This window comes from Phascolarctos cinereus, unplaced genomic scaffold (assembly GCF_003287225.1).
Source record: "Phascolarctos cinereus isolate Bilbo 61053 unplaced genomic scaffold, phaCin_HiC Scaffold_5;HRSCAF=322, whole genome shotgun sequence".
NCBI lineage: Eukaryota > Metazoa > Chordata > Mammalia > Diprotodontia > Phascolarctidae > Phascolarctos > Phascolarctos cinereus.
Window position 1 is genome coordinate 435,056,889 of NW_027555958.1, and position 12,372 is coordinate 435,069,260.

The 12,372-nt window shown below is 39.5% G+C and overlaps 1 protein-coding gene across 3 annotated transcripts in view; it reads left to right on the forward strand.

The window, feature by feature from the left end:
• SPATA1 (spermatogenesis associated 1) overlaps positions 1-12,372 on the forward strand; it is a 76,363-nt gene that overhangs the window by 23,427 nt on the left and 40,564 nt on the right. For all 3 annotated transcript variants that reach the window (XM_020988702.2, XM_020988706.2, XM_078156551.1), the window contains exons 4-6: positions 1,277-1,394; positions 9,195-9,248; positions 9,333-9,567. In XM_020988702.2, the coding sequence (XP_020844361.2) occupies positions 1,277-1,394; positions 9,195-9,248; positions 9,333-9,567 (407 nt within the window). The remainder of the gene's footprint in view (positions 1-1,276; positions 1,395-9,194; positions 9,249-9,332; positions 9,568-12,372) is intronic.

Sequence of the window (12,372 nt, forward strand, 5' to 3'; positions counted from 1 at the left end):
CCCATTTTATAAATGAGCAAAGTGAAATAAGAGAAATCCAATGATTTATTTACAGCCTCACAGTTAATAAATATCTGAGGCAAGATTTGAACCCACGTCTTCCCAACTCCCAGATCCAGTGGGAACATTCATTAGGCTTCATTGCTTTATTCAGTTACCTAAGTCTAGACACCATATTTGCTTACTTGTAGTTACTAAGTTATCTCTGAAGCCTGAGTTTAGATTTTTTATAAATAGTGTAAATTGGACAAAATCCTTCATCTTAAAATGACAAAGGAAATAGTCTTTTCTGTTTCTAGAAGGCATCTACTGAAGATCCCTTCAATAGAACGCAGCCAGAGTAAAACAGAGGTTTATAAAATTATCTTCATTATTTATACAATAGCCTTGTGAGATTTTTTGGCTGAATTTTGTGTACAGTCACTTTAGCCCTCTATGTTGTCTGGGAATACTTGTATTAAGGGTGTTTGATAAATTCTAATTACTAGGAGACTAAGCTTTAAATAGTATTCCAGAGGGTGGATAAACTTCATAGATGGAGCCAAATCATATTCTAAATTTTGGCCAAACAAAGAAAAAAAATTATACACCAAGAAAACAAAAGTCTGAAGGAAATCTGGATGAGACAAGATTGTTATAGTCAATAAAAATGAACAAAGACTTGAGAATGAGAAGTTAACCTTAATGACAGATGGTACAAGTTCATGACATTTGCCTAATGGCATTTTGAAAAGGAATATCAAGATGCCAGGTCCCGAGAGCTTTCATTTTAACGTTCTTGGATGATAGTAGAATGCCAGCATCTTGAGGAAAGAACAGAGCTATCACACTCATGACAGATATCCCCTAGAATTGTAAACTGTGGGAATGTGGACTTCTTGTTTATTGTATTATAGCTATGCTAATTTCACCAAGTCAATACCCCTTTTAAAAATAGAGATATATCATAAAAGTTAATGTATTAAGAAATTTATTTTAGTGAGTCAGTAATTCTAGAGCCCCAACAGTATGTCAAAAATTACCGCCTCATTAATTTTTTTTAGTTACAAAAAAAAACCCAACAAACAAACTGGGGCAGTGAGGTGGTGCAGTGGATAGAGCACCGGCCCTGGAGTCAGGAGGACCTGAGTTCAAATGTGGCCTCAGACACATAACACTCACTAGCTTTGTGACTCAGGGCAAGTCATTTAACCCCAACTGTTTCACCAAAAAAAACCCCCCAAAAACAAAAAGCCCAGAACCCTGTAAGTTTAATATTACCAATATGCTGTTTCAGGGTGTCACCTCATCTTACTTTACAAGCCTTGAGGGAGCAGCTGGGTGAGTTCCTGGGTGAAGAGGCTGTTGCAGAAAAATTTTTATTTTTGAAATGCATAGGAAACAATTTAGCTGTGGTAAGTTATTTTCCAGTGTTTTTATTCTTTCACTTTAAAAACCTCTACGCTTTTAAAAAACCACATGTTCTAATTTCTTCTCTACACAACTTCTTAATCTACAACTGGAATTGTACTTGACATACAACTAGAACTATAGAGATAACTTATGGATTTGAAATATCGCTAAGAAATTGTATGAATAAGGAAGATTTGGTTATTCCCACTTTTCCATTGTTAGGGAACAAGAGCACAGCATGTGGATGTGTGTGTGGATGTGTGTGTGTGTGTGTGTGTGTGTGAGTGTGTGTGAATGTGTGAGTGTATGTGTTTGTACATGTGTGAGTGTATATGTGTGTGCGTATCTATGTGTATATGAATTTCCTTATAAATAAAAAGAAGACATGAATCATCTTATGATGATGATTTTTCTGAGCAGAGACTATGATTTTCAGAGTTTTTGAAAGTCAAGTATTTCAGCTGTAGAAAGAAATGTTTTTCTGCCTGGGCCAGCACGTTGCTGAGTGGAGCTCGAGTGCAGCACAGATCCAGCGAGTCCATTTGTCTAGAAACAGGAACATCAGCTGTTCCTAGAACGGGCCTTGGGGACAGCAAACCTGACCCGCTCAGTTTGCAGGTGAAGAGGCTGAGGGAGGTTAAATTTGCCCTTCTGGTCTCTGACGGTGCCTAACAGAACCAGAAGTTGGAACTGGGTGTGCTGACATCATCTCCAATGCTTTTCCTATCTGTTGAATCACTGCAGTAAAGAGTTGAGAGACAAAGGCTAGAAACAGAACATCATAGACTCATCACAACATTGCAGTTAGAAATGGAAAGAACCTTAGACATCATCTAATTTAGCTCCCCTCATTTTATAGATGAGGAAACTAAAAAAGTTAAATTACTAATGGTAGTTTACATTGATAAGTAAGTGGCAAAGGTGGGTTTGAACCCAGAGTCTCTTCAGTCCCTTCACTTTATAGATTAAGAAATTCAAGTGTAGAAAGAGTAAGTTACTTGACCAAATTTCTATAGGTAGTAAATAATACAGCCAAGATTCACACTGTCTTTTAACTCCAAATCTTTTACTCTTTCCACTAATGTAACCTTGTATCTCCTACCCTAAGCCCGTAACTCCCCATCCCCAATAACACTGCAAACAGGAAAAAAGATTCAGACAGGCTAATGGGGAAAAAGCCTTTCATTTTTAGATAGAAAAAAGAAAAGAAAAGCACTCCTGAGTCCTGAGAAACAGGACAAAGTGCCTTGACAAAATCAGGCCTGATTTTCTTAAGCTTCCCTTCCAGGCTCTCTTTAGAGCTGAGCCTCCCTTCTGCTGTCTGGGACCATCTCATTCCTTGTTAGTTGTCTTTAGGAAGTTGGAGAGGCTTTCTTGCTACCCAGCTGTTGTCATAGATTGAAGGCTATCATACCTAGAATTTTTAATCAAGTATTTCTGTCAGATTTCTGGCCCCCTGCCAGGAATGGACTCTGTCCCCATTTCTATCTCCTAAAATCTTTAACTTTCTTCAAAGCTCAGTTTGAATATCACCTTTTTGTACATGAGGCCTTTCCTGATCCTCCCAGTTGCTAATACCTCCCCCCTTCCTTATGTTATCTTATATTTACTATGCATATATTTTTATACACATGTATGTACTCCATCTACTGGACTTCCCCCACCTTTTCCCCAACTCTTGGCTGGATCCCTGAATATACTAGGTTCAAGGTCCTCCATGGGTCTGTTATACTCTTAAAACTATAGCTCACAAGTTCTCACTAATGTGTTCTCTTTGCATAATTATTCAGAGTTAAGTCAATTCATAAGCATTTACTAAGATCCTACTTGTGTCAGGCATAGCTATCTTGAAGCAAGGACATTTGCTAATTTAGCCTTGAGTTGGCATCAGTTTAGAGATGAGAGATATTTCCTCAGAATTAACCGATACTGAAATTATGGAACTGAGAAGAATGTGGAACTTAGAGAATTCTGTAGGGGAAAACACCAAAAAGAGAAGTGTAAGAAAGTAAGCTCAGAGTTTGTGTGGCATGGGGGTTGATGCTCAGTGCCTAGGCATTTTGCCCCTTCCCCTCCAAACTCTTTCCAAGTCACTGAATTGTAGCTGCTGAGGCTAATGAGGGATGTCTGCTGTGCTGATAAAGACAACAATTAGGCACTCCTTGGAGACATTACCTTTCTCCCCTGCCTCTGGGTTGGGGAAAAATTACACTGCTGACTTATCAACTGCTCCGCGGTTTTTCTCTCTTCTTTCCTGTGAGGGGGAAGGAGGATAAACAAAAAGGCCATTTTCTGTTCCTGTATTCAGGAAGCATCCTGCCTGTAGTAGAACCTGGTGCTAACTAACATTGCATCCAAAAAATGACTTCTTTTTCAGTATTTGCTTTCTCCTCTGTGATTGTGTTGTCTATTCTCTTTTATATGAAAGAAATTAGCCACTACCCCCTTGATACATAATTAATCCTAGTGACACGTTGAGGCTGGCGAAACTGGTTGGTCTGGGAAAATTGGAAGACCCATCCGGCCCCTCGTAAGAGGCATGTGTAAAGGGGAAAGTAATGTTTTCTGCCATCAGATAGCAAAGACATTTTCTGTCACTCTGCAGTCTTACTTGTTGGGCATCTCAAAACTGATTTGCTGGAAAGAGTGTAAAAAAGTATTTCTAACCTGAAGTAAATGAAAAATCCCCCAGATGAGAGATGTCCCTCAAGCCAGTCCAGGGCAGAGGGAGAGAAGTGGTTGCCTTTTGTATACACTATGTAAATTCCTATTTGGATTTCTTTATTGGTATTCACGTTGTTTCTTCCCTACACCTACTTCTTCTTTCAGCAGCTCACTGGTTGGTGAGGGACTCCTCTAAACCCCCTTTTTATCATCTCTGTTCCAACAGTTTGTTAAATTTGTATCCCTGTAGTATATGTGAAGGCAACCTCTCAGGGAGTTTTATTACTCTCCCAAGCTGAGTGAAACCTTAAATTTCCATACATCCAGGAAAGAGACCCTAATCCATATTAAATGTTTATGGGGGCTTGAGCAAAATGGTCCAAGTGAGGCAGTTTCTTGGCTTTACTTTCAGGCAGTGCCAGGTGTCTGAGCACGGGAGCATAAATAGCTTTTCCATGTAGATTACTTCCCTCTGTTTTGCAGGGCAGTACTGCAGGGAAGTTGCTCAGTTAACATGGTTAAGTTGTGTCTTTCTCCAGCTCAGAGGTAATGGCAACTTCAGTTCAGTGGTTTGCCATTGTAGTCTCTAAAGGAAAGGGCTGGTTGGGGGCAGAACAGGGCCAGTGTCTTCCCACACATCACAGAAGGGGGATGACATGCTCTCCTCCTTCCAGCACTTCTCTCCCAGGATTCCATGAGCTTACAATCCCTCAGGTCCACAATGTCAGTGGGAAGAGTGGACATGGTTCGAGTTCCCAGGACACACACATTGAGCATATATGTGGCCAAAGCATGTCACATCATGTTATTTCTAGGCCTCCTAGGTCTGCTTGTGGTATCCCTATGGTTCCATTTGCAATATGGTATCCACAAGGCCATTTGGGTCTCTTCCTGGCTGGGATGCTTTCCACTGATACTAAGCTATGGTCTGGGGTGTAGGGTGTGTTCAGGGAAGACTAGTGCCTCTGGTATGAGGACTGCTGAGCTCTTTGCAAGGCTGCTTTCCACCACTGGTGTCTACCTGATCCACCTAACTCTCACCTGTGACTTCCAGAAACTATAGCACATACAATGACCACACTCTGGTAAACTGTTTCAGAGATGGCTAAACCAAGTTGAGGGTACCCAAGGGGTCTCAGACCCATTGGTGAGTTGGGGGGGGGTGTCTACCCTGAGCATGTAAAGACTTCCCCTGGTGGAATGGGCAGATTAGAACAATTTGTTCCAACAGCCATGAAGGCAGCTGAATCAGGCGCCATGGAGCACTTAGAGTGTGGTTGGACATCAAAGACACCAACATCCAGTGCATCTCGAGCCATCACCAGTCATCTTGACTCTGCCCTGCCACTAGACTGTTACAGCTCTGGAGGAGAGAGCGAGGCCAATGACTTTGTGCAACTCTGCCTTACTTAAATCCAATTTGTGCATGAATCAAAAGACATCACCCATGCCATTTTACCATTTTTACCCATCTCTAAGTCCTGTGGTGACAGGCAGGTGACAAAGCAGTGGGTACAGATACACTGGGAGCTGTAGTCACACCCTTGCATACAGGCAGCCCAGGCCAGCAGGGCATCTTCTCATTGGAAGCAGCAATGGGATGCGGCAGCCCCCTGGGGGTCAGAGCAGCCTTTTAAGAACCACACTGTTCACTTCCTGGTGTGAGGAAGGGGCTAGAAAATGTGCCCTAAAAGTTGTCTGCTTACCCAACCCTGGCCTGTTAACCACAGCAGGAGGAGATCTCACCTTGTGTCAAAACACACACAAAAAAATGTGCAGAAACTTCTGCAAAGATGATTCTGCTCATCATTGGAGAAACGTGGATTGTGTGCACTTATGGACAACACGAAGTCCAGTAGACTTGAAAGATGAAGAGCTGTTGTGAGGGAACTCAGCACGTTCTGCATCCAAATGGTAGCCTCAAGTGAAACAAGGCTGGCAAATGAAGGCCAGCTTACCAAAGTCGGAGCTGGATGCACGTTTTTTTCTGGAGTGGCTGCAGTGAAGGGGAGCGCCATGAAGCTGGCATATGTTTTGCAATCAAAAGTAATCTAGCCAACAAGCTTGTGTGCCTACCAAAAGGAATGAATGACAGGCTCATGACAATGCAGTTGCCACTTGCAGGAAAGCAGATGAGGTCAAACAAAAATTGTATGAAGACCTGGAGACCCTCATCATCAATGTGCCAAAAGAGGACAAGCCCGTAATTCTAGGTGACTTTAATAGTAGAGTAGGCTCAGACTACCAGACATGACAGGGAGTCCTTGGGAGGAATGGAGCTGGAAACAGCAGCAGCAATGGTCACTTACTACTGAAGACTTGTGCATAGCATGACCTTATCACCAACACTGTCTTCCATTTGGCTAAATGCAATAAAACTTTGTGGAGGCACCCTTGCAGCAAACATTGGCATTTAATAGACTATGTCGTTGTGAGAAGAGACAAATAGGAGATGAGCGTGAAGAAGACAATGTGTGGAGCAGAGTACTGGAATGATCATAGACTTATCCTCTCCATGCTAAATATTTGCATTTAACAAAAGCCAAGGCCCTAAGGAAAGATGACTACCAGGAGACTTAATGTAACAGATGAGAGCGCTTCTCCAAGTGTAAACATTTTGTTGCTAACTTGGAAGGAAAGCTAAGCCAGGGCCTTCTCTTCTAAGGTTATTTTACATTTACAGTTATCTGTTCCACATCAGGGGGTGGGAGGAGGGGGGTGTTAGGGTCACGGCACCCATGCAATTTGGAAAATCTGTATAAAATTTTTTGGCCTTCCCTTTGTACCAGAGAAGAAGTCTGAATTTTTTTTCTTTTTCTTTTATAGGGTGTTTACAGTACCTTATTGTGAAATTTGGGTTAAATATTTGGTCATAGGTTTTACAACCCTATACATATATTTCATGTATTTCTGAATTTCTAAACTTTTTCTGTGTTGTCTGCCGGCCATTGCATGTTGTCTGCCTCTCCTGCAAAACTCCTCCAAAATTCCCATTTAATTTCTTATGCCAACCCGCCATATACCAAAACATGGGTGACCAGGGCCCATGCATGGAATTGCAGCTCATGCTGCTGATGCTAAAACTAACGCGTTGCTCTGGTTTCGTGGGCTGGGCAGGACTCTTTCCTCTCAGACTCATGGGTTTCCACTTAGTGTTTCTGCTTCTGTGCTATACTGTCTGCTGTCATAGGCCAAATCCACAGCTCTCTCTAACTCTTTTAGCTTGGGCTTCTTCCCATCCATTCTCCCCACTTGCCATTTATTTGGAAGAGTCAGAAAACACTTTGCTCTAAGATGCTCTAAGATGTTCTAGGGTGTCTTGTTCCCACAGATAAAAAAGTTATCAAATGCCCTTAGGATTTGTCTTTTCTTTGGACTTCTAATCCTGGTCTGGGTTTAGGCCCCAGCCAGGGACCTCACTTTGGTTTGTATTGACTATTCTATGTATTTCCCATTATCAGTCTTTGAAGACTAGGCTATAAACTAGACTAGGTGATGGTTATTTGCCTAATAATTCCCATGCTCCTGGAGGTTTCCCAATTTTTAAACTCTTTAAGTCTGTCCTGTTCTCATATGTAGATGAATGGGTAGAAAAAAATTAGAGACATAGCCACGCCCAGGATACCTAGTCATTGTTTCTGCTGCCAGCTCATATATGTCCTATCAGAGTCTGAAAGGTGCTTTGTCACACCAACAGTAAACTCCTCAAGGGCGGGGACTGTTTAATTTTGGGCTTTATATTCTTAGTGTCTAACATTTAATAGGTGTTTAATAAATGCTTGCTGATTGATTAATGGCAGGGCATATTATATATGTCTCACTTCCTTAGTCATAATTTTTCATTTTCACAGTTAACCGTCTAATAATAAAAGTACCCATTGTGACTATTACTTAAGGGGCAAAGTTATCTTCTTCTTTTCTTTCCCCACTCAAAATTAAATTCTTCTATAAACATACTTTATGAACATACTGATGAGATTTTCGGATTCTGCTTTCTTCACTCTGCATCAGTTCAGACAGCTTTTCTGAGTTTTCTGAAGCTCTCCATTTCATCCTTTCTTATAGCCTAGTAATATTCCATTAGAATATATTTGGCCGTTCCCTAACAGGTGGGCATCATCTTAGTTTCCTTTTTTCCCTACCAAAAGAACTATTATAAACACTACTTACACATATGTCCTTGTTTCTCTCTTTAATCTCTGTAGGATACATATCTTGTAGTGGTATCTCTGAACAAAAGACATACACGCATTTAGTGACTTTTTGGGGGTAGGCCCAAGTTGCTCTCCAGAATAGCTGGACCAATTCACAGTTTCACCAACAGTACATTCATGTGCCCATTTCCCCTCAAGTCTCACTAACATTTGGCATTTTCTTTTTTTGTCATCTTTTGCCAATCTCATGGGTGTGAGATAGAAACTCAAAGTTGCTTTACTTTGGATTTCTGTACTTATTAGCCATGTGAAACATTTTTTCACATGCTTAGATTTCTTTCTTTGAGACTATACTTTTGTTAGAACAAATTAATGCATACAGTCAGTGCCTGACGTATAGCAGACACTTAAATGCCTATTGAGAGAATGAATGAAAATCCCATTGCAGAATCCTGTGGTTATTTTTATTTTGGGCATAATACAGTCAAATGTATAAAGAAATGGTAATTATGTATACCTCTACTTAGTTGTTTCATATGTATTCACTCTAGGTTTTGGTACTGAGAGAAAGAAAATATAAAAAAAAAACTATTAAGATGATCACTGTTCAAATCTTTAACTAGGAATGATGAATGAAGAGTTAGTGAATTCTCTAGCTACATATACCAAACTATTTCTTTACTGTAACATTAAGTAAAACTATTCCCTTAGTCCCACCCTCTCTATTAGAACTCTCTTTTATTTTCACCAGTTGAGCTCTACTTAAGTATGTGAGAACTAACATTTGCATAATTGAAAGATGTATGAATTCAATTATATTTGATGCACTCAGATAATAAACTTGTCTTCTACAATGTCTTCCATCTAGTCTTGCTATTAGCTTTAAAATTCAGCATAGCTCTTTATATACTCTTTGCAAAGTTCAAAGTAAGTTAATGAGAAATCATGAAAGCCTTGGTTGATTTTTCATGTTTATGTTTTCAGGTGAAGACAAAGCAAGAAAAGGAACTGAAACTCAAGTCATTTGCTCCACCATTTGTATGTAACACACTTAGAAACTTTTATTTTAAAAAGAATTTTTAAAAAAGTTATTCTCATTAAATTGTTTCCTATATATTTTAGGCTCTTCAACCAGAATTATATTTGCTTCCCATAGTGGACCACTTAGGAAATATTTATTCATCATCATCGTCATCATCTACTGTGGGAGATATGCAGCAGAATAATGTTTCTGAGGATGATAAAGCTGCTCAGCAACTAGATAGTTGCAAAACTTCTTCAAGCCAGAAACCTGAAAAAGATCCAAGCCTTTTAGAACATATTACTAAAGTTCCTCCCCTCAGAAATCAGGAAGAAGGTGATTTCAACTGCTATGGGGAAAATAAAAGTTTATTATACCTTGTTAGGGCTGCAGTCCTAAAAGCAAGCCCGAAGCAAACCTAAGGCCCAGAAAAAGCTTGTCGTGTTGATAGAAAGATACAATTAATTTTGGAGCATCTTAGACCAGAGATGGGAACCTGTGGCCTCAAAGCCACATGTGGCCCTCTAGGTTCTCACGTTCGGCCCTTTGACTGAATCCAAAGTCACAGAACAGATCCCCTTAATAAAAGAATTGAAGTCAAAGAGTCACACTTGAGGACCTAGAGGGCCACTTGTAGCCTTGAATTCCCTACCTTTGTCTTAGATTGTTTTCATAAATACTCCAGGTAGGTAGGGGAAAAAGTAAATATAAGGTATTATAGCCAAGAATTACTAAAATTACCCCGGAATTATACATACATAGTATTTTTGTTTTTGAACACTAACATAATCTCAATTTTTTAGGAGGACATTGTTAAGGGAGATTGATTTTGAGAATTTTTCATAAATCTAAAGGGAAGATGCATCTATGCTACTTACCTCATGTCTTATATCTGAATTTGGGGGTGTTATGGGTTATGTTTCAACGCTGTTGGTGAAGAATTGTAGCATAAAACCTTAAACATGGTTAAGGGTCAGAGGTCCAAGAAAATAGGTCCAACTGTAATTAAGAAAAAATTGCTCCCAGGGAAATTTGTATTTAAAAGAAGATGCTTCTTATTCCAATGAACTGAATGACCAATGTGGAATTTCAGATGATATGACCAATGGTTGAGGGAGATTTTTTTGTTTTGTGAGGGGATATTTCCCAGTAATAATTTCTCCTAAGGTTGATTATGTACAAAAATATACCATGTTGGTATTCTTGGAATGAGTTTGGCAAGGTCACATTTTTAGTCCCTTTCCATTTTAACGAGAATGATTTCCTATTCCTTCCTAGAATCATAGAATCTTAGAGTTGGGTGGGAAGGTTTTCTAGTTTGGTCTCTACCCAAATTATAAATCCTGTCTCAAACATCCCAATTTCTATTTAAATACCCTCATGAATTAGGAACTCAATGTTCCTTAAGGCAACTCATTCTATTTTGTGGCAGCTCTGTTTGTTAACAAAAGTTTTCCTAAGGTTGAACCAAATTGGCATTGCTCTAATTTCCAGCCAGTCAATCAGTAAGCCTTTATTAAGCATTTCCTATGTACCACACATGATGCTGTGTTGGGGATACAAACAAAAGCAAAACCACAGTACCTATCCTTTAAGAGCTTACAGTCTAATGGGAGAGACTACATACAAATAACTATGTACATACAAGATGCAGTATAAGTGGAAGGTAATCTCGGCAGAGAGATACTGGCAGTGAAGTAGACATGAGGAGGAGGGCATTCCAGACGTGAAGGACCTCTCTTATCTACCTCTTTCTCTCCTGTGACACAGTCACCCAACCTCGTGCAGGCATCATCCCCTCGCTGCTGGATGATTGCAGTAGCTTGCTGGTTGGTCACTCTGCTTCAGTCCTCTTCCAGTCAAATCTATCCTGTCACATTGATCTTCCTAAAGTGCAGGTCTGACCATGTTACCCTGTCTTTTCAATAAACTGCAGTGGCTACCTGATATCTCCAAGATCAAATATAAATTTCTTTGGCTTTTAAAGCTCTTTATAACCTGGCCCCTTCCTACCTTTCTATCTTCTCACCCCACTCCCCTCCATGTACTCTGTGATCTAGTAACACTGCTCTCTTTGCTGTTCTTTGCATGGGACACTCACGTCCCAGCTCTGGACTCATGTCGGAATTCTCTATCTCCTCATCTCTGACTCTTGACTTCCTTCAAATCTCAACTAACATGCCATCCTTTGCAAGAAGCCTTTTCTGGTATGCCAGTACTTTCCTTCTGAGACTACTCCAGTTTATCCTGTATGTACCTCCTTTGTATGTAGTTGTTTGTATATTGTTTCCCCATTAGACTTTGAGCTCCTTGAGAGCATTATGGAATCCCCACCGTACCTGGCATATAGTACATATTTAATAATTGCCTTTTGATTGACTGTCCCTCTCAGTTTTGTGTCTACTTGATAAGTAGCCGGTCGGTACCTTCATTTAAGTCACTAACAAAATGTTACAAAAATAGTACCAAGGATAGAAACCTTTTGCATTCTGGGAGAGCTTTCTCTCCATGTTGACATCATCTCACTCTTTAGGTCTTTCAGCTTGTTCAAAACCAGTTTAATTTCCTTTATCTAATATCATCTATCATCTTTTCATCTTGTTCACAAAGTGAAAAATTGCCAACCACTTTGCTGAAATTTATATATATATATATATATATATATATATATATATATATATATATATATATATGTATATACACTACTTTCCCAGTCTTGAAGTTTAGCAATTATATTTAAAGTAAAAGGTAAATTAGGCAATTCAGATATGGCTTATCTTTAATAAAAGAATGATTTTTAGTAATAACATCTTCTATTAATAAGTAGTTACAAACCATCCTTTTAATTATCTGTTCTAGAATTCTGCCAGTTGTTGAAATCAAGTTCATCAGTCTGTGTGTCAAAATATTTTTCTTTCCCTTTTTGAAAATTGGTGCTTTTGCCCTTCTCCAGTCCTGTGCCATCTCTCCCTTTCTCCATGTCATTTCAAAAATCACAGTCTTTTAGTACCTTAAGATGTGGTACATCTGTGCCAGATAACTTGAATTTATTGAGGGAAACTATATGTGACTCTTATGAGCTACACACTAATCTTGAGTTTTAATTCCTTTGTTAACCTTTTTTTTTTTCTATTCTCAATT